General features: G+C 32.7%; 4 protein-coding genes across 8 annotated transcripts in view; 2 read left to right on the top strand and 2 right to left on the bottom strand.

Moving 5' to 3' along the window:
• Positions 1-2,134, bottom strand: part of LOC106714127 (hemicentin-2) — a 41,554-nt gene extending 39,420 nt beyond the window's left edge. The window contains exon 1 of the mRNA XM_014507077.2: positions 1,760-2,134. Coding sequence (XP_014362563.2) covers positions 1,760-1,811 — 52 coding nt within the window. The 5' untranslated portion in view covers positions 1,812-2,134. The remainder of the gene's footprint in view (positions 1-1,759) is intronic.
• A 502-nt stretch (positions 2,135-2,636) lies between these two features.
• On the top strand, positions 2,637-9,964 carry LOC106714111 (juvenile hormone esterase). 2 transcript variants are annotated; one of them, XM_014507057.2, is made up of 4 exons: positions 2,637-2,692; positions 7,089-7,227; positions 8,045-9,339; positions 9,619-9,964. In XM_014507057.2, the coding sequence occupies exons 1-4, from the start codon at positions 2,664-2,666 to the stop codon at positions 9,791-9,793; spliced, it is 1,638 nt and encodes a 545-aa protein (XP_014362543.2). In that variant the 5' UTR covers positions 2,637-2,663; the 3' UTR covers positions 9,794-9,964. The 2 variants fall into 2 exon arrangements, with proteins under 2 accessions (XP_014362543.2, XP_045534467.1); XM_045678511.1 differs by lacking the exon at positions 2,637-2,692 and adding an exon at positions 6,333-6,390 and having other exon boundaries at positions 9,619-9,963.
• Positions 9,965-10,983: 1,019 nt separating this feature from the next.
• On the bottom strand, positions 10,984-15,389 carry LOC106714112 (splicing factor U2af 38 kDa subunit). The gene is made up of 5 exons (XM_014507059.2): positions 15,141-15,389; positions 14,709-14,863; positions 13,839-13,996; positions 13,331-13,530; positions 10,984-11,260 (listed from the first exon to the last, which is right to left on the bottom strand). The coding sequence occupies exons 1-5, from the start codon at positions 15,182-15,184 to the stop codon at positions 11,134-11,136; spliced, it is 684 nt and encodes a 227-aa protein (XP_014362545.1). The 5' UTR covers positions 15,185-15,389; the 3' UTR covers positions 10,984-11,133.
• Positions 15,390-15,917: 528 nt separating this feature from the next.
• The window catches only part of LOC106714042 (multidrug resistance-associated protein 1), a 28,916-nt gene continuing 18,869 nt past the window's right edge, over positions 15,918-25,964 (top strand). For 2 of the 4 annotated variants that reach the window (XM_045678754.1, XM_045678756.1), the window contains exons 1-9: positions 15,918-16,319; positions 17,524-17,826; positions 18,940-19,206; positions 19,546-19,739; positions 19,951-20,136; positions 20,879-21,133; positions 21,628-21,868; positions 22,359-22,496; positions 25,459-25,608. In XM_045678754.1, coding sequence (XP_045534710.1) covers positions 16,272-16,319; positions 17,524-17,826; positions 18,940-19,206; positions 19,546-19,739; positions 19,951-20,136; positions 20,879-21,133; positions 21,628-21,868; positions 22,359-22,496; positions 25,459-25,608 — 1,782 coding nt within the window. In that variant the 5' untranslated portion in view covers positions 15,918-16,271. The remainder of the gene's footprint in view (positions 16,320-17,523; positions 17,827-18,939; positions 19,207-19,545; positions 19,740-19,950; positions 20,137-20,878; positions 21,134-21,627; positions 21,869-22,358; positions 22,497-25,458; positions 25,609-25,964) is intronic. The other 2 variants (XM_045678755.1, XM_045678757.1) reach the window with 1 other exon arrangement.

The raw sequence follows: 25,964 nt of genomic DNA on the forward strand, positions 1-25,964 counted from the left end.
CACCTACGTTGATTGTATGAATAACGTAGCGATGACGTCACAAAACGTGACGAGTTCAAGGGGAACCTTCAGTTTAATAGAATGGTGAAATAAATTTTCTACTTTAAAATCTATCCCATAGCGTAAATGTAGTATTAGAAATCTGTCACTAAGCTAGTATTTAACGAACCATTTAACGACTTTAAGGTTAAACGGTTACCAGACCATAAGTGACGTGATTTCGAGTCCGTCACTCTTTTACTTATGATGAACGATTTTAAAGCGTAAGACGGATCGACATTGTGGTAATAATGTTCAAATATAAATAAAAAGTTACCTGAACGATACTCTGTATGTTTAAGGTTGCAACTTAAACTACTACGAACATAAGCATAGATTAAACTTTGTGGCTTTGTATATATCTTGAGCTTGGCTTTACGGCGCAACCATAGACACTCGGGTTTTGTTTGAATAACAAACTATACGCGAATATATTTGGTTACATAGCGGCTTTTTGTGAGAAATATTAAAAAATAAACCACATCTACATTATGCGTACTTCAGGGAGAGCAACTGTAAATATGGAAATTCCATTCTTTACAGACTCTCTAAAAGAATATCTTGCAAATATTTGCAAAAACTTTTTAAATCAAACATATTTTTGTTAGTAAACAGACAAAAATAATTACAATAGATCATTGTCATTGGCATTAGATAGATGAAATTTCCCTTGGCCTGGTATTTAGGGAAGGTCTTCATTACAAATACTATGACTATTTTTAATAACTGAAAAAGTTATACAAGATACATTATATGTAGGTACAGTCGAGGACGTTTATTTCCTATTCATTTTGAAAATAATTTGATGCTTTGTAATTAGGTCGAAAAATTCGCAACGTACTAAATTATGGTTTCAGTTTGGTACACTAAATTCGATCTCAAGTGGGAAGCAAATTTAATTCTTTGACTGTACATGTATACGAAGCTCTTGAACTGCCCACGCGTTGAGCGTTGGATCTGCAAGACCGTAACTTGTTTTAAATGTAAAGAATAAGAACCAACGGGCTTTTAACTTTACCAAGAAACTTTACTGCCGAGCTTTTGCTGCAAATTTTAACTTGTACAAACGACTTTTTTCTTTTAACACAATTTATAGAATGATTAAATACTAAAATGCCTCCTAAAATGATGGTTTTAACGGTGTTTAGATTTCTCCAAAGCGGTTACGAGTTTGATTATCAACAAAAGTAACGTCTCTTCTTGATTTATTTTGCTTTAAAATATTTCATTGATGTTTACACAGGCATTACGTCGAAGAGAAGGCAAGGACAGAAAGGTACCTTTGTGTTGAGCCGATACTTATTATACCTAATATAATGATGTTAAGCGATGAATTAAAAAAATAACATGCATATTGGACATTAAGTTTACAAATTATATGGCAAGTAAATTATGCTAGTGCAGTCGTATTCCCGTACATTAAGTATCTCAATATTTGTGTTTCATTTTTAACATTTTTTTAAAGTTCTGAAATCGCACAAGGCTGCTACATGCACATGGTAAATTTTTTGAAGTTTAAATACTCGATAAAACATTATCTTAAGTAAGGCCTGCCACAGATTCCTGTAATATTTTATAGATAATAACTCAAGAAACACAAAGCATCCAGTTCACAATACAATACCAAGAACGAGTCGAAATGACCACGGCAACGACAGCGATACTGGAAAGGCTCGTGAGCGCGACGTGAGTCAGAATGTAGGCAACTTGGTTTGCTTACCTGCGCAAAACAGCAGCAAAGTAAACGGTGAAAGCAACCGGTAGAACTCCATGTTGATACAGCAAAAACTTTCTAGTCACTTTTTGTCAAATAACAAATCCTAAGCTCCCATCTTCTTACACATTTTTTGTTTTTATTTACTTTGAAACTTCTTATCTTCAAGTTAACCGTTACACACGCGATGAAATAGTTAAATACGTTCCACTGATAAAATCCAACTAAAACCTGGTCTTAGGAGTATTTATTTGCATAATAAGTCACATTAACTACACTTTAGATATGTATTAGATGTCATTTTGAGTTTCACAAAGTAAACTTTCGCGCGAACATAAATGTATTACAGTGACACGCGTTACTACAGAGCAACGGTTTGTACGAAGCTGGACGACTGAATAAAAACCGGTTTCTAGTGTTGCCTGTCGAGTTCTCCGCTTACCCAAAAAAAGTATGCAGACGAACGGTGATACCATAATATAAATAATTTACTTTTTCGATTGAATCTTCTATGTTTTTAGATTTTTATCAATTCACGAGTGTTATAATTGTAATAAAATGTATCAATAATTTTTAGTATTGATGACTTAATAAATTCAGTAAGATGTTGGTAAAAAGGCAACAAAAATGGCCAATGCACTATTTCGTAAGTTCATACTTATCTCCAACAGAACAAAGTTGTTGTACAATACATAACATGTATTCGGCATGGAAAGTATATTCTATAATATGTAATAGTTAAAAATTTGAGTAATAGAACAATTATACAGTAAATTCCAAATTTTGTATATCTATTTTAAAATAGGGAGTAGAGGCATTTAAATTGTATTTCTAGGGAGAATATTTACTTCTAGCAACACTGTCAACGCGCCAAAGGAAGGAGACAGGCGGCGGTCGCGTTGTTGCGTCGATGTTCCTTTCCCGCTTTAACTTATTCAAGTAAGTTTTGTTCCGCTAACTTGCTTTGTCTACCTTTGAGAATTTTATTAATTTATACGTCATTCAGAAGTTATTCTAGATTATGAATTAAATACAGAAAATAGAGAGAGGCATTTAACGTTAATAATGTTTTTATATACCCTATTGTCTTTTCTACGCTTAATTTGTTTAATCTATTTGCATATTTGCATAATATTTGTCCGAAGAATAAGAAAATGGTTTCTATTCTACTGCTCGCCGTTTCTCAGTTCTAATTAACCTCAGTTAAAAGAGTTACAATGATTCAGTTTTACTTTGATTTAAAAGAGGAAAAGCCTTGTGTTTAATGTTTAGACATTTATATTTATATTAATAACAAATCTGTGAAAATTGAATATTAATAAGGTCAATGTTAGAAGACTATTACATACATATATACCAGCTGTAAAACTTACAATCGATATGAAATATGATTTGTTGATATAAACTATCAAAGACCTGTTAATATCTTACATGTATTTTGTCATGTAAAGACCTACGGATAGCATAGTATGTTTTATTTTTGCAAAGATATGTAAACATTTTTTTGTTGTTCCCGGCGAGTCCTGGGGACTGCGATATATTTCTCGCCTGTAATGAAGATAATGGTTTCTCGCGCATGTAGAGGAAGTGTGACTGCTACTTACCAAGAGGTCCACGCACACGAATTTGGAGCCGCGACTCTCTGCTTAAGAGGTTTTAATTAACGCTTATGGAGGTTTTAGGGGTTGAAAAAGTAGTAACTAGACTATGACTCTTGCTAATAGAGATTTCTCGCTTATCCAGATTCGACTGCATATGTTTTTTTAGAGTTTTCAATGCGGGAACACATATAAACATTGTTATATTCGTTTATATTTTTGTACCTCCAAGTGTCCTCCTTGTATATTCACTTAGTTTTAGCATGTATGTTTGCTAATAGGGAACCTGGGTGACAGTAAAAGGGGATAACTGTGGAAATAGCGCATTTGTAGAGCTCATTATCATGTCTATAAGCAGCAGCCTATATCAGTCCACGAGATCCGTTGAGCCGTTCCGGGGATACCTTCAAACAAACATCCATCCACCCATCCATCCATTGATCCATCCATCCATCCAACATTCGCATTAAGAATTAAGTAAGAAGTAAGACTTTTATGTCATAATCAGTTTGTCATATGCTGAGTACATAGTAAAATACGCTCTCATTACGCAATAAAAATAACCCTTATGTGTTAACAACAACCGACATTATGGGAACGTAATTAAATTACAAGTGGTCCCTTTGACTGGTAACTGATCTTAATAAAAGCATAATAGTTATTTTTGGCGGAGGGTCGGTCCGGTGCGTAATTTTAGTGATTGCTGGGGATGCGCGAATCATATTGCCTCAGGCGCGTGCCGACTGCCAACCCTACTATGGCACTGGCGTGGCGTCTTGCTGTCCTAAAACTTCGACCCTCCCCTTTTATCATTCTGCATCAAATTGGCCAAATTTATGCAAGTGCCGTCTGTGTCCCGAACCCCACTAAAAAGCGCATCAAATGTCTATGTTCAAGAAGGGTGGTCGTATTTGAATAATAGATTACGGATAGCAATATTTCGCTTGACGGATTAGAATGTTAACAAAACGCTTTTGTATTGTCGTAAGACGATTTCAAAATGTCGAATTGTTTCAGCATAGTGACTTAAAGCTAACGGGGTGGGGATTAGCTATTTCTTGCTATCTCAGTTGTGTCGGAGATTTCAGAGATTAATTTAATATTTTTATAATACATTCTTAATAGTTACAAAATAAGCTCAATAATTAACAATGGTACAGCCACGTAGAAAATAACCTTCAACATCACTTGTCGACGTTTTCCTTATACCATTCAAAAGCTACATAAATGGTATCCCATTCTCGTGTATATATATATATATATATATTTTAGAAATATCTATACAAAAACAGATGAAGATGGTCATACTATAAACTTTGCGCAGTAGACATCAACGATGAAAGGAATATATTCCCGGGATCAAAGTATTTTACGATTATATATAATACAAGTGATAGTAATTCACACGTTTATCCCCCAACACAGTTTGCTGCCTCTCCTAAAAATACATCTTCAATCTAATCTTTTTATCACATGAATGATTTTAATATTGTGTACCTTCACTTTCAATATTTCTAAACAGTTGCCCGATCCTATCCCTCCCTATTCCCTAATATTAGAGGACTGAGAGAGGGGAATGAGTTGTCGATATGCGCAAAACACGGCTCACCCCAAGTTTTAACGAGACGGGCATGCCTAGGGTTCTCTGTCTACATCCATTGTTTACTTTGTACTGCCTATGTCTACATTATAATACATTTCCAACATATAATGAACACATTACATTACTTTAATGAAAATCTTTCAATTTTAGAATGTATGTTTAACCTTAATAACAAGGAAAATGTTTAGTCAGATGATTGTTTGAATCGCAATTCACATGAGACATTCAAATTACAAAGTCTACGCTTTTAAATATCTCAGAGATCACATGAGTGATCACAGTTGTGTTTTGAAGTAAATTTTTTGAGTAGAACTACGCAGCAACGTCACATGATCTCACAGAAAGAAAACTAGTCTAGTATTCGACCAAAATAAAGCCTAATAATTTTGTTCTCCTTTTCTTACCTATCTTCTCATTGACGTGTCTATGTATTGCAATACAGTAACAGTAATTCAGCCAACTGTTTGCATGAATAGTGATCTGCAAACATTTAGTTTTAAGGGGTATTTGCAATTCAAATCGGTGAACCTATCGGGCCGACGGGAAACATAAGATTGAATTTCGCAACGAGTCACGATCATCTAAAGAATATAAATGAAATACATAGATTTATATACCATAAGGCCGTAACAATAAGAAATATGACGTATTTATTGTCGAAGACAAATACTTGCTGTAGTGAAGGGAGAAAGGGAAAAATATTCCCAATTGAAATGATCAATGATCTGGGAAAGCAGTCGAGTGAAACTTTAACGTACTCCCCCATGAGGGAAATTGTTATTGTCTACGCCCCAGCGAGGTGTTTTTTTAGGGAACACCGCAACAGATAAATTGCCTCTAGCGACGCGTAAAAAGCAATGAAAGCATTTTCATTCCTCCGGCACCCCTTTGTTCCCTGCGGAATGCTGAACTGTATCTACAAGCAGAGCAACCCCAAGGGTGCCGGTCCCATTTGTGGGGTATTTTATGAAATGTTGATTGAATAAGAAATCGATCTAAACTACGAAATATCGTGCCAAAGATATCTTTTTTTATTTATTTTATTGTCAATGGTTTGGTAACTAGCAACTAAATGACTTGAGAACGGATTAGCGTTTTCCCCGGTTTTGGTTCCAGGTATTTGAATTTAAAAAGATTAGCCTTTTATACTGAAGAAATTTTACCACTTCCGTATTAAACTGTTAATTTATCTGTTTATAGGTAAATTGCATGTCTCAATTTAGATAGCTGTTATCGCTCGTTATTAAAATGATAATAATCGTCAAAGAGTAGTATCATAATCGTGGAACTAGCAACATAATAAGTATACGTTTCACGTATTGTTCAGTCCTAATTAAACAGACACTAAACAAGTAAATTATCAAGAAAACCGTCACAGTAGTTTTCACTTTGTAGCTGTAATGTTGTTTTTGATGTCTCGCGCATATTGACAATTAGTAAGTACATTAAGTTTCTTTAATTTTGTCTATAAAAACGATATAAAATAATGTTTTGTCTTAGTGGCAAATACTGATTAGTTTATTACGACTGACCTCTAAGATATAATTATCTAAATGACTAATGCATCTTCTAATCTCAATACGTTGTTAATATTTAAAAAAAATACAAAGAAAATAACAATTAAATAATGCTATACAATACGGCACTAAAATATTAGCCATTTTAAAAATATGTACTAAATTAATTTCAAAATTGATAATTCCATTTTAATAGCGCCATTTTATTGTTTTTTTTGCTATTTTTATTCCTTATTTTAACGTATGTAAAACCAAGCACACTAAAATACACACAATATTGATAGTTATATATTTTCAAGCCAATTTTTCATGCTATTTCAATACTGTATTATGGATAATTTATCAATTGACGGAAAACTAAATTAGCATTGCTGAATTAAATGATTAATATTAATTCGGACTTTTTCGCTTGTTTTTCTTCCTTGAAAATTCAACATTTAAAGGAAATAAATGAGGTATTTTTTTCATTTATTCACACGGCTTCAAACGTCTCTGTCGTTTATAACTTTGAGGTTAAATTTAAACGTTCAAATATTACATTTTATTTTATGTTGAAGTGATTTCGATAGGTACCTAACGAGTTGTTGGCAATTATTCAATAGTCATTTTATTTTCAGCTATAGTTTCACAATGGTAATTGTAACAATTAATCAAGGTGATCTAAAAGGAGTATTGTGTAAAAGTGGCAATGTAGAATATTGTGCATTCAAAGGTATTCCTTACGCACAGCCACCGATTGGGGCATTACGATTCAAGGTTAGTATATTAGACATGACAGTTCGAATAATTTGCTTATTATTTTCAGTGTTGTGTGTGAAATGCACTTTGATGTAAAAAAATGTACTAAAGAAGACAGTTTATAAAAAATTAAAGTGTTATATTTATTTTATTGCGTTTTTTAATAATGCTACATATGTAATTAGTAAATTATATAGGTATAGTTTTCTAACAGTTTAGTTTACTTCTAACTGCCTTAAGCTTATAGATTTGGCGTTTCGCTGGCATATTCCATATAATTACATATATCTTACTAATATTATAAATGCGAAAGTTTATATGGATGGATGGATGGATATTTGTTTGAAGGTATATCCGGAACGGCTCAACGAATCTTGATGAAATTTGGCATGGATGAAGAACATAGGCTACTTATTAATTTTTTTTTAATTCCGCGCAGACAAAGAATCACGGGCTTAACAGAGAACAGTGGTCGTACGTACGTTTAGTAGTATGTAAGTTTGAACGTACTCAAACGTCCTTGTTGCAATTTTTTGATTAATATAATCGCGTAGTCGTGCAGCCGTAAGATAAGAAACGTACAGCGTGTCATGCGAGGCACACGGCCACGTGAGGGCAATACCTAATTGCTTGCTGGCTCCCTCGTCAGCGGCGCGGCACGGGGAGCGCGGGAAACCGGTTGAATTTGATATGGGACAGCCGACACTCTGCATATAACAACTAGCATACCTTGCTACGCAAGTGCCGTATCATAATGCTTCTTACTATAGGATCTTATTAACATACATTTTGTTATTGTTGTATGCTAAGAATGGCTCTTTCCTTTATTTCTCAGGCACCAGAGCCGCCGCAACCTTGGACTGGGATACGAGATGCATCGCAACACGGAGCTGTCTGTCCGCAGTACAACGAGCGTTTGGACCGCATCGAGGCCGGCAGCGAAGACTGTCTCTACATTAATGTATACTCTAAATCACTGACACCTCTTCAGCCGCTACCAGTTCTCGTTTGGATCCACGGCGGAGGATTCTATACGGGCTCCGGTAACTCTGATTTTTACGGACCGGAATTTTTCATGGAGCACGATGTTGTTCTTGTCACCTTTAACTATAGACTAGAAGTTCTTGGCTTCCTCTGTCTCGATAACGAAGATGTTCCTGGAAATGCCGGCTTGAAGGACCAAGTGATGGCTTTAAAATGGGTCAAAAATAATATATCCGCTTTCGGAGGGGACCCTGGTAACGTCACAATTTTCGGATGCAGCGCCGGTGCGGCTTCCACAAGTTATCATTTGACATCTAAAATGAGTGAAGGTTTATTTAATAAGGCTATATGTCAGAGCGGTGTATGTTTGAATGAATGGAGTTACAATTTATACGCCAAAAAGCGTGCATTCCAACTTGGAAAGTTATTGGGCAAAGAAACCGAAGATGAGTTGGAACTATTAGATTTTTTAAGACAGCTACCAGCATCCTCACTTGTTAATATTAAATTACCCGCTCTAGATGTTGAACACAGGGATATGGCAGATAGTATATACTTCGGACCTGTGATAGAAAAATCTAATTTAAAAATAGAGAAATTTATAACAGAACCACCTTATGAATCAATGAAAGGTGGAAGAGTTGCCGATGTGCCAATTATAGTGGGATATACAACGGCCGAGGGCATTGAAACCGCAAGAAAAATTAATCACTTACTAATTTATCTGTCAAAAATAGGCTCTATTGTACCAAGAGAAATCAAACTTAAAGTAAATGCAGACGTACTTAAATGCATAGATTTGAAAATACGTGACAAATATTTCAATGGCAAGACAATAACAAATAACATGTTGCAAGAATTAACAGATCTTCACACTTATAGTTTATTTACTTATAATATTTATAGATATGCAACGTATTGTGCAAAAAATAATTCAAGTCCAGTATATTTGTACAAATTTGCTGCGGAAACAGAAAGGAACTTTGCAAAAGGCAATTATAAGATGGATCACTTGAATGGTGTTTGCCATGCAGATGAATTACCGTATTTATTCAATGTTACCTGCCTTAATATTCCATTAACTGATAATTCTATACCTATAATAAAAGAAATGGTTGGTTTATGGACTTCTTTTGCTCGAACCGGGTAAGTGTTCTACATAAAATTAATAATTAAATATAAGAATGATGGTGTAGAGGTTGGTGTATATCTTGGCGGCTTGGAACATGGTACTAGAGTCTCATAAGATCTCTGACCCATTTATCAGAGGTAAAATAAAAAAAAAACATGGTACTAGTCACTGCGCAGTAGAGACGTAGGGGGGGGCACAGTGTGATTTACTTGAGCAGGCAAGATATTTGTAAATAAGTATATGGCAACAGTAAATCGTAAAAATAAAATAATGGCTATTAAATTAAATTACAGGAATCCCACGGAATCGAGAAATATAACATGGAAACCATATACTGGTAAAACAAAGAACTGTTATGTCATCAGTAAAACATGTGTTTGCAGTGAAAACCCAGATTCAGACCATATTGACTTCTGGGAAGAAATATACGCGAATGTGTTTGACGGAGACACTAAATGCAATATTTAATTTTAATTGACATAAAATAAAAAGTTATTAATTTAATAGTTAAATAGTACAATTAATTGAAAAGTCGCCCGACTATTAATCTTGATGTATTAATATTAACGATTATTTACAGCATTTACCAAATACATTAAAATTCAATAAATATTTTTGTTTTCAAATCTTTTCATTTTTTTTCACTACTCATAGACATCCACAATTACAGAGGCGTCTGCCTACTCCCATTAGGTTTAAAGATCTTTATTTCTCATAAAAAACACAATGTTTCACTTACAATAAGAAAAAAAAAAGAAGTAGATAAAACATACAGGCTTGCGGGTTAATACGTAATATAGATACAGAATACAGGATTAATATAAAACAAAATAAACCTTAACACAACTAAAGAAGAGAATCTAAATTCAGCGGAATATTAGGAGGGGACGCACAGAAAGAGAATATTCCCCCTTCTCTGTCAAATAGCACTCCCCTTCCCACCATTTCCTTATAAAAAAGGGTACCTAAATTTAGGCCATAATGCTGTAGGTGGAATTTCTTTCTTTCACTTCACGCATGTCGAAGACCAATTCGTGCACCCAACAAATATTGTTTCAGGATCTAATATTAAAATAAAATATGTAATTTTTTTGGAAGTGAAAGAAAACCATATAGGAATGAATTCTTATAATTATATTTAAAAGTCGATCTCTTACAAATATATTAAAATAACTCAAATAGCGCCTGCATTTCTATACAAAATATTACAATAATTGTGGACAAAATTGAACTTTCTACTAATATTGTAATCAAAATGTATGATAAGACAACAATATTCTACAACATATTATTTTAATTATAGAATTATTAAGTTAACTGTTGCTTTAATTAATCCTTTGGAGCTTTTTCCTTTAAAAATTAAAAAAATATATATCTTTTATTTATATTTAAAACATGTTACATATTGATGAAAATAAAACTTAAATTTAAATAAAATCGTACTTCTGAATACATTGTATGTTTGTTCATTTAAACAATAAAAGGAAGCTTGTATTTTAAGAGCCAAAATAAACAATATCATGACCAAATATTCAATGTTTACATAACATCTATAACTTTATGTTTATAATTATAGTATATACATTAATTCATTCTGAAATTTTCCATCATTTATATTCAAATTTATAATTTTATCAATGAAATATTTGTTAATTTTTAATAGTTACTAAATGATTTTTTACATACTTGACGTGTATGTATAGAAATGCAGAAGTGGCGCTAGTGTAGTATAGTTGATACTGGCGAGTGTTGCCAGCTGTTGGCGAGCCAGTGTTGCCAGCTAGCGGCTAGCGGCTAGCGGCTAGCGGCTAGTACCGCCCGGAGCGCGAGTTGCGCGGCGGCTCACGACGACGTTCGCGGGAGCGAGAGCGACGACGACGCTCACGTGATCGGCTGCGGGAACGACGCCCGCTCTTACCTCGAGAATACAAATACCTGGAAGAATTACAATTAAGAAAACATAAATAGTGCTTATAGATTAAGTAACATAATGTTACTAGCATATGCCCAATTGCATGAATACTATATTTTTGAATTAGTATGGTATTGTTGTGACATTGGTAGATGACAGCAACAACATTTGTTGCATGAATTGGTTGGCTCACAGAAACAACACAAACACACAAAAGATAGAAGACGTAAATTGGAAATCATTCCGCGTTTCGTCTGATGAGTGTAGTAAGGAGGACTAATTTTAATCTTCTTTCTCTTCTTCTTCTTTTTTATAAAGAAAGGATGGGAAGGGGAAGTGAATTTGATGAAGGGGGGGCGCAAAGTAAGGGAAATATTCTCTTTCTGTACGTCTCCTACTGCATCAATTAAAGGTATTGCGGATACCTATGGGCAGCGGTCGCTTCGTCATTACGGCTAATTCATGTTACCACTTGTTTCTATACCCCTTTATAAAATATAAAAAAAATTATTACTATATATATTTGTTATTTGTTAACTACCAAAAAAATGACAAATAATGCAGAACACATATATGATCTTAAATATGTAGTAGTAACTTTTTAACTCAACAAAATAGTTACAGTCAAAATCTGTTATAACGACATCGAAGGGACTACTCATATTGAGTCGTAAAAACCGATAGTTGTAACAACCGGTGACAGGTATTAATAGGAAAGATATGTATATTCATGTAGGAAATTAAACCGCATTTTGTTTACTTCAATACAAACGTATAATATAAAAGAACAATACCATTTTTCCATCATTTTGTATGCATAAAATCTGTAATTTTAGTTTGTTTGAAACACTTCTGTCGTGCATACACATTTTATAATTCACGTTGGATTTTAATCAGCGTATCGTCACAATTTCCCTGCATGTGGAACTCTTCATTAAAAAGAACAATATTTCGTAATACACTAACAGCATTAAGACCGTCAATCAAAGTTGGCACTGTAAATTGTTCTTCCGAGTCTTCCTGTTCATTTTCATTTTCCTCTTGAACTTCACGTACAGTATCATCCTCCGTAGCTGGAGCACAAATGGCAATAGACTGATCTACATCAATGAACTCGTGTGTTTCAGTAGTAGATAAAGTAGGTCGTAAATTTTGGGCTAATTGAGCCAAAGAAATATTGTCCTCTTCATCATCGTCAATCACATCATCTGAGGTTCTTATTATAATACTTGTAAGATCTTTAAAACCTGCATGCCCAAAGCAGTTAGCTATAGTTTTTTGTGAAACTTGACTATTATACTGTGCCAGATGTGGATACTGTTACCTATTCAAATTGTTTACAATATAGCTGAGCCGGTCGTTCTACAGATATAATTCTCCGAAAACATTAACCAAATGTGGTCGCTTAATGCGGTATGTCGTAGTAAACAATGTCGTAAAAACCAATGTTTTCGATAAAGCGGTCATATAACATTCAGCCAGGACCTTTGATTTTGGTCATTTTAACCGGTATGTTGTTCTAAACGATGTCGTCATAAACGGTTTTGACTGTATTAATAAATTTGTTTATTGCAATCAACCAACATTAAATTAAAAAAAAAAAAAAAATGGGACCCATCTGCAAGCACTTCCTTTCGATTAAAATATTTTTTATCAAAATCGGACCACCAGGGGCGGAGTTTCGCGGTAACACACGTAAAAAAAAAAATACAGTCGAATTGATAACCTCCTTCTTTTTGAAGTCAGCTAAAAATGATGTTCACTGCCTTTATTTTTTACATATGATTGGAATAGACAACAGCAACGCTATTTTATTCTGGTTATTACAAAATAAATAGCTAATTTAAAGAAAAATATTTCATGAAAGCATCTTGTTGAATGATTATTAAAACTCAACGACAAGACAATGCTAATTTTTCACGAGACCATAAATATAACTTACCTAATCTTTATTTGATTTGATTTCACACAAATGTTTAGACATCTATTCTATCTTGTCAGTTTTAATTTTGTACTTCTTTTCTTTTGTTGAAATTTATTTTAAATGTTCAAACAATTTTTTTATTTGTAAATGTAAATTGAAAGAAAATTACCTTCTCAGTTCTCTGGAAATAGGTTTCAAGTGCATGAAGTTGCAGAAACCACTTCTTGTGCACTCTCCCATCTCATATTGGCGGCAGCAGGCCTCACGGAAATCTGTTACTGGAGACAGCTCAGCGTAAACAGGTCGGCCACCAAACCAGCGGTTGTTTAGATCACTTACTGCTTTCTCTGCATCCTCCTCACGACGAAACTGAATAATACAAGAATTATACAATATTAATTGACGGTTTATTTACAAGAAAATGCTTTAATATTTTAAATTCTTTAAGATCTGGATCCTTAAGGATAGTTTCAATGTAAAGTACAGAAAATCGACATGAATTTATAAAACAAATACATTGTTGGGACCATCTTTGAGCACTATTCTAAGCATGTTGTTGTGAAAACATATATTTCAAAGAAGTGAGAGTCTTAATAAAAGAAGTCACATAGGCCCATGGAAATCGGTAACATTGCGGAAAATAAGAAAATAGTGAAAATGAAATATTAAAGTCTTACCTTTATGTAAACATTTCCCACTAAGTGATCTCCTAAATTGTCACAAACGTTCATTTCCTCGATAACTCCATATTTGTCTTCGCATTCAACAAAAACATCTTCAAAGAAGTTATCATAATGCTCCTGCATCTCTTCATCAGACACATTTGCAACAACCACTGTAAATGTACAATTGTTACATCTTATTATGAATGCACAATTAAATGTCAAATAAATAATGATACAAATATGTATTAATCACTATTTTTAACTCAAGATCGGTCGAACTGATTTAGCTGAAAATTGATGGGGAGGTAGCTTAGAACTAGGAGACGGACATAGGAACTTTTTTATCTTGTGTGCATTTTTTTATTCCGTGCGGACGAAGTCGCGTGTATAAGCTAGTTTTAAAATAAATACTTAAATTTATTTCTTTATAACAAGCTCAATGTTAGTTTTTAAAGTAAATAAAAAAAAACTGATATTGTAAGAATTAATAAATTAGTACTGTATGAGTACAACTTTAGTGATATTTTTACAATAGTTAGTTTACACTACAGAGAGATTATTGAAAAGCATAATTAATGTATTGAAGTGCTATTAATTTTAACACATTCAGCACCACACCAAACATCATTTCCATACAAAAAATCATAGTGGCATTGAAAGTGTTAACATGCTATGATTGATCTAAGATATCTTTCATAGAGTAGGTATATAATATAACAACATAATAATGGGAGAACAGAGTAAAGTTGAAGGGCAGTAGACATGCTTCACTCTTCAGTACTTTGACTTTGTTACTTCAATATAGTTATAGTCTTATAATTGGATTAAAATATCCATTAGTATTCCGTCAACATAATATGTATTTTATACAGGTTAACTTACAGTGGCTGCCATCAGCAGATTTTGCAGAATTTTGAGGATTGACGTAGAGATTTTGTAATAAAACCGTTTGGGAAAACGTTGGTTTATTATGAATACGGGAACAACGATCTCCATGCCGACATGCTCCTATTTTAAAATAAAAGGAGCAGTTTACTCTGAAAATCAAACAGATTTGTATATTATTTTAGGTTATAATCTGAAGTTTAAATACCGGTGACATAATAATAGCATAGCACAATTTAAGATTTCGTTTTATTAAAGATATAGTCAAATTACAGTAAAATATAAGCTCAATTCCAGATTTTAATTGCAATTTACTTAAAACATAACCTCTTTTGCTCTTTTCTTTTGTTTTAAACAATTAATGACTGTTCCGAGTAGAAAAAAAATAACTTAGTAGTTACTAATATTTAACGTGAAAATTTTACATACTTGTCCTTTTCTGTACCAAATATAGCGGCTAAATATTCAGCCATTCTTTAGCTTACAGAATCAAACTTTGTTTCACTATTTGTTTACCCACAATAACTTGAGTAATTATTATAGACCTATAAAACACTTATTATTTACGAAAGTTTGTTGTAAATTTGATATTTAACATCAGTTATGCTACTTTCCAAGAATTTTATAGATTCGATCACTTTAAAATATAGTTGCCAAACTTGCAACTGACGCCATTATCCAAATAACCACAAAGAAATAACCACAGAGTACTAACTTTGTCTATGAAAAATCCCAAACTAAGTAACCATAGATAAAAAATATAACAGTTACCTAACAGTTAAATGTTAATGGAACAGTATTATAACAGTTGCTGTTTAAAACGTGCTATTTATTGAACATAAAGGAAGTTTATTATTTAATTTTTTTCATGTTACCATAGCCCATACCACCACCAAAACAGTGTATTTATGTATATATTATATGTAGTTATTTCATTAACCGTAAATCATTTAACATACGTTGTAGAACTCTAAAAACTTGATAACTTTATTTCTTTTATTCGATACCAAGCAAAAATGTAATAGTAGCCGTATTCAACATTATAATTCTACATTGCAATTGTACATTCTTTATTGAATATACGTTTTATTTTATTTAAACAATATCACCGTTTTATGTTGATATATTAAAAGTTATAGCAATGATGTAGCAGTGTTATAATTTCACAAAACTGTATGAAAACGGTCCTATTTTTGGTTCAGGCAGAATCAGACAGTTTTCGAGTCTTTCGAATAGTGGTAGCGGAATAGTGGAGTGTCTTGTGGTTGTGTATACCGGAGATTGAACGTTCTTTAATCGAATGGTCTTTTTGTTGGATGAAGTTGTAACCTTAAAAGTTGACGTTAAAGTAGCCGTTAAAAACCATGTGCAAATTGGCTGTTCCAACATTTACCAAAGTCAAAGTTTTTAGTGGTTAAATCAAATATATGTGTGTCAAAACTAGTGAACGTATTTTTGATTGCGGCGAAAGGATGCTGTTAAATTTATAAAGCCGTTCAAATAAATGTTAAATAAATACCTAATAAGTGAGACGTCATACGTTGTAACATAATCGTGATAATGTCTTATAATTCTACACTTGATGACTTCTGCGGATCTACATTTTGGGTAAGTAGGTCTTTGACCCTGGCTACCTAGTACCTACTATTACGCGTAACCTATGAAGCTCCAAAACTCATAAGTGAGGTTATAGAAAAGTTGAGGTTTTCTTCCAACTTGTAGTTTTACAATTTTTCACAGGTAAATAATTTCAAAGACTATTTTCCACAATTTACTGCCAGTAGTCTCTCATGGTATATTTAATTCATTTTTTGAAATTTTACTGCCTCCTAATACAAAAACAAGTGTCAATTCATATTATTATTAATTTTTTTCTATTAACAATTTAACAATAATAATGATATAAAAATAACATCTTCCAAATTAATAACCTTGACTTTTTCTGACATATATGTAAAGTTGATTTTGTGCTGTATTTTTTTTCTATTTTGTTTTTCAACATAGCAGACAGAATTGTTATTATGACTTTCTGGGTAGTGATTTTTATGTATTAACAATAAATAATAATTTATATGTAAGTGATTTAATAATGAAATAAAAATAATATATATAGAATGTAATTTTTCAATACACTTACTATGTAAAAATCAGCTGATATATTTTTTACTAAGTCCTTGAACAAACTTCAGATCCAATGAGAAGACTATTTGTTTTACTCTGAAGTACAAATCATTATTCACTAAAATTAACATTATCAATTGTAACAGAAAGATGAAATGTATAGTTACCATTTTTGTGAAAATAATAACTTCACATTAGGAAGTACTTGTGTAGAAACCAATGTATATATATATGTGCTGCAATAACCAAAAACTATGCATAATAATCATAACATGAATTAATCAATGAATGAAGCACGAAAATGGACACTTCAGATTACAGGAATCCTGTATTAGACAGGGTATTGACTATTGTGGGTTGGCTGTAAAATATTCGGGGAAATATAGTACTTCTTTATACCTCCTCTGGACCATTGTAGTTAGGCAATACATCAACAACATTGTTGAACATGTCTATTGGCTGTTTCCAGTCAGTCTCATTATCAGAGTTGTTTGCATATAATTTGAATCTTATTACAATTCAGATTTTAGGCAAAAAGAGAAATACAGTTCTAATTTAGTTTGTTTCACTTGTAAACATCAATTGTGCTAAAAACATTCTAGTAGCCATTACTTTCCGATCACTTAACAAAAGGGATACACTCTTTTAACTATTTAACTATTAGTTTTAATAAATTTATGTTTATTTTTAGGATAGTAACTTAACTTGGTACACAGATAATCCAGAATTTACACCATGTTTCGAGAAGACTGTTCTTGTTTGGACACCTTGTCTCTTCTTATGGGTCGCAGCTTTATTGGAAGCTTATTACATTTTGAACAGCAAGGAGAGAAATATACCATGGAATATACTTAACATCAGTAAATTAGTTATAACATGCCTTTTGATTGTATTAAAGTTTGTGGACTTGGGTGTAACAGTCCATAAATCATCAAAAGATGAGGAGGTGTTCAACGCTGATTATTACAGTCCTATTATCAAGATACTCACATTTGTAAGTAGCTCTAATTTATTATCATTTATATTTAGATAAAAGATTGCACATTATCTTATTTGTAAATGTATTAACAACTATTATTTTCGTATTTGTCAGTTATATGTGATTATCATCTTTTGTCTTGTTCCATGTGTGATTTTAATGTAACCTCCAGTCATGTTATATTTCATTATTATTGTAATTAAGCTCACTTTCATATGAAAAACTATCTAATTTTCTGTCAAATTTGTTTGATCAAGATGTTTAACACACTTTAAATATGGACAAAAGTTACTAAGCTACTATGCTTAGTAACTTTTATTAATTTGACAAACATCAAAAATTTATAGTTACACACTTAAGTCAGTGTATTCACTAAGATGTTTCTATTTCAAAGACATTAACGGATGTCTCAGATGTTGTTAACCTTGAAATGTTATGAAATACTGGTTTGGTTTCTCTATCAATTTACTATGGGTCTTTTTTTAAGATATATTTCTCACATTCAAAGCTGCACTTATTATCTGTATATGTGTTTATAACTTACTGCTTTTTATACCATATTCCTTTATTTTTATTAATAAAACTCTGGACACCTACATCTACTTAAAATGCAATTTTTTCTGAAAAATTAAAAAACCTATAATGTCTAAAGCGTTTGGAACAAGACTATATTTTCACTTGAAATATATGTTTATAATTTCAAATTCACAAGTAAAAGAGTGTAGTAAATCAAAAAATACAAGCAGATTATAAGAACCTATTGTCTATATTTCTCAGAAACGAGTCGACAGTCGCGTTGTTTACACTCGCATCATTGTAAAAGACTCCATAGTATTTTATGTAAATGCCACCGACGAGTACCGAACACCGTCCGTTTGTAATTTATTTAGATGAATTGCAATAAATAAGCATATCGAACGAATTCATTCTCAAATTGACGTGGTATTTTTCTACACTTTGCAACGGTGACATTTCATTGAGTGTCATTTTTGTGCAGCCAATAAAGTGTCGCAGGTAGATGGGCACTTATAAACAACAACCATTTGCCTAGACAAAAAACAAACAGCCGGTTTTCGCGATCAAACGGGGACATGTATCAATTCCATTAAACTGTGTTGTTCCTTTCAGGCACTTTCAGCAACTTTGTTATACTATAATAGAAAGTTTGGTATGAGAGCTTCAGGTGTTCTGTTCTTCTTCTGGCTACTTCTAATCCTGGCAGGGTTACCACAACTTAGATCCGAAGTAGTAGCACATTATAAGTTGATGGATGATGAAAATGTACAATATAACTTTGTCAGTTACATGATATACTATCCTATGATTATTTTGATGTTTATCCTGAATTGTTTCGCTGATTTACCGCCGAAAGACACGCCATATAAATATGAAAAGGTATTCATTTATACATTCAAATAGATTAGTCATCTTTAAATATTATAGATAAAAATATCGTCATCCAAGCTTGATTACATGTAACCTAATACTTGGTCTTACATACATAGGTTTCCCAAAAAAGAATAATACTAATAATTCTGAAACGTATCGTTTTTTAGATCGTATTTTGCTTAACATCCATACAATTTTGAAAACAATCATAGTTACTCACCTACTTTCCCACAATCTCCACTATTGGTCTTCCTTAGTGACCAAAGCACCAAAACACACTAGTGACAAGTGCGGCAGATAGTGTAATGGATAAGATGGTATATTTTACATGTAATTTTCCACCAGAACCAATGTCCAGAAGGCGCTGCCGGGTTCCCTAGCCGTCTGACATTCAGTTGGTTCGATCCCCTCGCGATCACAGGATTCCGACGTAGTTTAACCGAATCCGACCTTTGGGCACTCAATCCACCGGATTCGTCCAAAGAAGTTGTGCCCAGGTTTGATAAATACTGGGCTAGAATACTACAAAAAAGGGAAATGTATGTATAAGTTTAATATATAATTTAATATATATGTGTATGTGACATATTTAAGTGTATATTCCCTTTAATAGATGAAAAAATGTAATGGTGTTTATATGAGCGTAAAATATGATGCAAGTGGATGGAAGAAAATTGATAAAGCCCTTCCATGGCCACTATCTTGTGTTTTCTTTAATCTATTTCCCATTCAATATTGACATTTTGTCAGGTCGAATGGTACGAAAGCTACATACAGCAAGACATCGGCAAGTGTCAATTTTAAGCCAGAGAATGAAAAGAAACCAGCTTCGATCCTGCCCGCGTTGTGTCTCGCGTTTGGTGGGCAGTTCTTTTTCGGTGCCTTACTCAAGCTCTTCAATGACACACTTATGTTCCTCTCGCCGCAACTGTTGAAGTGAGTTTATGTTAAATCTATATAGCAAATTGGTAAATATCATCATCATCAGCTCACTATCGTCCCTACTTAGGGGCTCGGAGGCTACCCTAAGTTAGGGGTGACTAGGCCATAGTCAAACATGCTGGCCAAGTGTAGGTCGACTTCACACATATCTTTGAATTTCTTCTCAGATATGTGCAGGTTGCATCACGATGTTTTCCTTCACCGTAAGATCGTCGGATAAATGTACATATGTAAATCGGAACTCGAAAAACACATAGGTACATGGCGGGATTCGAACCCAGGACCTGTAGATTACAAATCAAGTACTTAACCCTTTAGCCACCGACGCTCATCGTTAAAAACACTTTGGAAATATTAATTTTAAATAGTAATGAAAACCGAACTGCAGTCTGTGTTTTGTTCACAATTGAAGTAAATTTCGTATGATTTTCAAATTGTTTTTTTGTTGTTGATGTCAGTATAATATAACATGTTAGTTATGTATCGTTATTGATTTATTTTTCTTCAAGGAATTTCTTATTTCGTTTTAATAACAGTTTCTAGTTTGTATTGAATACAATTGTAATTTGACTTGAAATTCAAATGGATTTTCTATCAACATAAAGTACAAGGCACAAACAAACATTACGTAGATAAAGAAGACTGAATCTATTAATGTCTTACCTTATACTGATAAACATTGAATTAATATATTTATGTACGATACTGTGAATTTATAACACAAATAATCTTTTAGGGTTCTAATAGAATTCGTTAAAGGTGACGAACCGGTATGGAAGGGCTATGTATACGCCGTGGGGCTTTTAGCTTGTGCTACAGTACAGACTATGTTGTTGGCGCATTATTTCACGAGAATGTACTTTGTTGGTATGAGAATAAGGACCGCACTGACCAGCGCCATCTATAGAAAGTCTCTGCGGATGTCCAACGCAGCGAGAAAGGAGTCCACCGTCGGAGAAATCGTTAACCTGATGTCGGTTGACGCACAAAGGTATAGTTGGGTCTATAAAAAACATATTGATATCTATAAATACTAATGTCACTACACAAACACAAGCTAAACATATTCACTGCCACCAAATTGTCTAATAATTTTCATACAAATATAATAGTGGCATGTAATGTGTTAAGATAATTATCTCGAAAATTTTAAGATCACAAATGATGCTCAAAATTACATATCTATTCAAGCACACTAAAGCAAAACAATTAATTTATCCAAATCTTAATATGAACGTGTTGTGCAACATGATATAATGTTTAAGAATTTATTAATCACTTGAAACTGTCAAGGTGAACTTCGTTAAATTATGTTTCTATATTTTTATTTCTTTAACATAAATATAAAATAAAAACTAGTATTACATCACTACTATTTAATTATAAAGGCACATCCACATGCGGACTCTTCTCGAACTACTTGCGTTTTCTCCAGATCTGAACTCACCCTTACACAAAGAAAATTTGATGATTATTAATTTGCAGGTTTTTAGAGTTAACAGCTTACTTAAATATGATATGGTCGGCACCGCTACAGATAGCCTTAGCCCTGTACTTTTTATGGGGTATTTTAGGACCCTCAGTACTAGCTGGGCTTGCTGTTATGATAGTACTTATACCCGTCAATGGTCTAATTGCGAACAGAGTTAAAACATTACAAATAAAACAGATGAAATATAAAGACGAAAGAGTCAAGCTGATGAACGAAGTACTTAACGGAATTAAGGTGGGCTTCTATTGAAATAATATTTAAATTTATAAAAATCTGATTTAATGATGTTAGATAAAATTGTCATCTCTCTAATCTTCGAAGGTCTTTCGCTATCTTTTTTTATATTTTTATTCCGTGTTATCGATACGTTATCTTTTTTCGAGTAGTTTCACTGTACGTAGGAAGTAAAATTTTGTGATAAGTTAGTTAAAATGTTGACGCATGCTTAGTTATGCAAATATGTTTTCTGAAAGACTTAAAATGTGAATATCATATACTTGTTACTATTTACTAAAATAAAACTTGAAAGTCATTTTTATGGAAAAGTTTCAAAAAATATATATACGTCTCAGATGCTTTTAATAAAGTTAATAATAAATTAAAAGTCAACAACAATTTTTATATTGTTTCTTACATACAAATCATTGTTCATTGTGTCAATTGTCATTACGTAGCTACTGAATTGCATTATTTAATGATATAATTATGTCATTGTTTTGTAAAGGTTCTCAAAATGTACGCGTGGGAACCGAGTTTCGAGGACCAGATACATAAAATAAGAAACAAAGAAATGATTGTTTTGAAACAAACTGCGTATCTAAATTCTGCAACGTCATTCATATGGTCTTGTGCACCATTTTTGGTGAGTACAATTATTTTACCTCATGATACCGATTTCATAGTAATATTTTTCAAGCTATTTATATCATCATCATCAGCTCACTATACGTCCCCACTGAGGGGCTCGGAGCCTACCCCAAGTTAGGTGTGACTAGGCCATAGTCAACCACGCTGGCCAAGTGCGGGTTGATTTCACACATATCATTGAATTTCTTCTCAGATATGTGCAGTTTGCATCACGATGTTTTCCTTCATTGTAAGAATGTCGGATAAATGTACATATGTCAATCGAAAAACACATTGGTACATGGCGGGATTCGAACCCATTACCTGCAGATTGTAAGTCAAGGTGCTTAACCCCTGAGCCACCGAGGCTATTGATAATATTTTATCTGTATATTTATTAGTACAAATAATTTTTAATCTATATTGATAACTTTGATTTATCATTATTGGTTTAATTATGTTTTGACAATTAATGATTGATGATTCGTATTTGCGTGTCAAATATTAAAGTCAAGTTAGTAAACATTTTATCATTGTTTGATATTTTGTCATAAATGTTAATACCGTTTATATTAAGGTGAACATTTCCTGATTTATATTATGCTTGTATATTATGACAGTAGTACTCAAAATTACCTTTGGGATAATCTAAGCCACTTACTGGCGCCAGTCCATGTCACTCTAGCGCTGTCCTACTGTACTGGCATTATGTAAAATACGAAATTTATATAAATGTCATAATTTTTCACGATGTCAATGTAAGTCCATGGACTTTGGTTTTTGAATATCTTTGCGTCAAAATGTCTAAACATTTCTAATTGTTATGAAAATAAAATAAGTTCCAAGCGATTTCGCACACGTCTGTAATATTGGTAACAGTAGAAAACTCGTAATTTTTAATTTAGATGAAATCGAAAGTACCTGTTTTTATTTTCTTGCTACCAAAACTATAGATGGCTTGGCCTTAAGTGGCAGACCCATCGCTATTTTGGAGAATTTAGGTGGCCGCTTGCTCGTTTGCTACTGTATACTATAAAAAAACGACTGAAAATTGCAGATCTCTTCGAAGTCGTTGTAACCATTTTTGTTTATTGTAAAATAGCAGTGTTATTTCGTGAAATCAGTAGTTACGGTTATATTATACGGTAATTATTATCAAAAAAATTTCATTCTTCTAACATAATAACAGGTCTACTGACATTGGACGGTTGTGCATCAGCTGTTATAAAACAAATTATTGTCGGCCATGAGCTTAATTGAATAATTTAAAAAGATAAAAATAACTATGCATTCAAAAGGGCTTTTGAACCTTGAAATATCTCTATTTCATGGCGCATCTAAAATTTCAATGTCTTTGTGTGTAATTAGTACCATTTGTCACTTATTTTTTTTGTTAAGTGTAAACTCTAGTAAACTTTGAATTAGAAAACTTTTAAAACGTGCGATAAAAACACGATGATAACTTTTTGGAAGAAAAAAATCACAAGTTATGTAACACAAAGAAAGACAATTGTACAATACTTTTTGACAAAAAACGAAATATTGTGTTAATATTTCATCAATCTGCAATTACCTTTTGTGGCGAGAGTCAATGTGGACCAAGGTCGTTGGACGCATTTGACAGATTAAAGTAATTGAATATTGCTAACCTTATCGGCTTCGAGTACAGAGCGTACTTTACGTATTTTAGTAACATTATTTCACAATTATTTACCCGTGTATTTATTTTCACACGAGAAGTTATTACATGACTTAATAATTACATACTATCTATGTCTTTAATGTTCTCTACTTGTACTTGTATGTCTTTCCTAACATGTAGTTTCAAATGTTTAATTGTTACGAACCTTGTGAAAGAAACATTCCTTTAGTTAGGAGCAAAAAGCACCATTATGTACTGCAAATCTTACTTCTTACTAATATTATACATAAATGCGAATGTTTGGATGGATGTTTGTTTGAAGGTATCTCTGGAATTACTCAATAGATCTTGATGAAATTTGGCACAGATGTAGAACATAGTCTAGAAGAACATATAGGCCACTATTAAGTTTTTTTTAATGCCGCGCTCAGAGTCGCGGGCGACAACTAGTAATATAATAAATGCGAATGTATGAATGAATGTTAGTTAGAAGTTATCTCCAGAACGGCTGCATCAATCTCGCTGAAATTTGACATAGATGTAGGACATAGTCTGGAAGAATTATGTTTTTATTGAATTCCGTGCGGAGTCGCGGCCGACAGCTAGTCAAATAAATAATGACGAAATAACTTTGTAAATAAAATGTTCTTTGTTAGTCATTTGTTTGAGAAATGCGAGTCATCATCATTGTGAATGATGTCAAATCCTAATAAATAAATACTGTAATCAAGCTGCTTTTCCTTGTAACATAACTATTAATATTTATGACAATGAACAAAAAAAAAAGATCTGTGCCACGTCTGTTACCAAGGTCGAAGAAAATAACGTAATTTCCTTTTTCAAGATATAACCCTAAATTAAACCCGTCACTTATCATACAAATTATGTTAAGCTTTCGACGCTAAATAACATAAATTTGTATGTAGTAAAATAATTTGATAGGGATGTGAAAATGTTTTAAGAAAAATTGTTTCGGTATTTAACTTATTGAATTTGATTTTTTTTTGTACCGACTTCTGGAGTCGTTATTCAAATATGACTTACGATGATAATATAACAATATAGTATAGTTTAAATAGTTATCATTATTTTTTACTATTTATTTATTTATTCATAAACAGGTTAAATAGAATCAACATTTGAACTTGTTTATTTAGTTTACGAAACAGCTACTTTAGTCTTAAATGTAGATAAGAATATATGAATAAGATATACATTACTATGTTATTTTTCAGCAATAATTACATCATGGCGCATAATTATTATGCAATTTATGATACATTACAAGTGGACTGAATATTAGCGGATCAAAGTACAATTTGTTTTTCTGTTCAAGGTGACCTTCCTTACTTTCTTCACGTATGTGATATCAGACCCTGAGAAAAATGTCCTGGCTCCAGACAAAATATTCGTGTCGATGTCCCTGTTTTTTATAATGCACTTGCCATTAGGTTTGCTGCCGCTCATCGTGGTGTCAGTGATCGAGGTAGTGACCTCGGCTGTTAGCACGTCTCTATGCTCTTAGTCTATGGTACACGCATAACTAACATGCCCGAACCTTCATTGGTGGTTTTTTTTTCTATATTTAATATGCATCATATTTAAAATTATATTCATTGTACCGAGGTGTACGGTTGAACGCTCGCGCAGTATTTACCGGTTTATCGATTCGTTCGGTTTTCGTTGATTTGAAACTGCAACTCATAATGATTCCTCATTTCCTAAAGACCTTCCTTTTTTTTAAATCCTCAATCTTTTTTGTTGTTCGTCAAGAAAACAAATAAAATAGTTTTAGTGCGGTCAAAATATTCATTAATGACATTATTTTTGCATAGTAAAAAA

The sequence above is a fragment of the Papilio machaon genome, chromosome 7 (assembly GCF_912999745.1).
Source record: "Papilio machaon chromosome 7, ilPapMach1.1, whole genome shotgun sequence".
NCBI lineage: Eukaryota > Metazoa > Arthropoda > Insecta > Lepidoptera > Papilionidae > Papilio > Papilio machaon.

Coding starts and splice junctions, on each gene's coding strand:
- LOC106714111 (XM_014507057.2), top strand. CDS start 2,664: ATGTTCCTTTCCCGCTTTAACTTATTCAA. Junction 2,693..7,088: donor TCCCGCTTTAACTTATTCAA/GTAAGTTTTGTT, acceptor TTTTATTTTCAG/CTATAGTTTCACAATGGTAA. Junction 7,228..8,044: donor TTGGGGCATTACGATTCAAG/GTTAGTATATTA, acceptor TTTATTTCTCAG/GCACCAGAGCCGCCGCAACC.
- LOC106714112 (XM_014507059.2), bottom strand. CDS start 15,184: ATGGCTGAATATTTAGCCGCTATATTTGGTACAGAAAAGGACAA. Junction 14,864..15,140: donor TTTGGTACAGAAAAGGACAA/GTATGTAAAATT, acceptor TTTGATTTTCAG/AGTAAACTGCTCCTTTTATT. Junction 13,997..14,708: donor ATCTGCTGATGGCAGCCACT/GTAAGTTAACCT, acceptor GTACATTTACAG/TGGTTGTTGCAAATGTGTCT.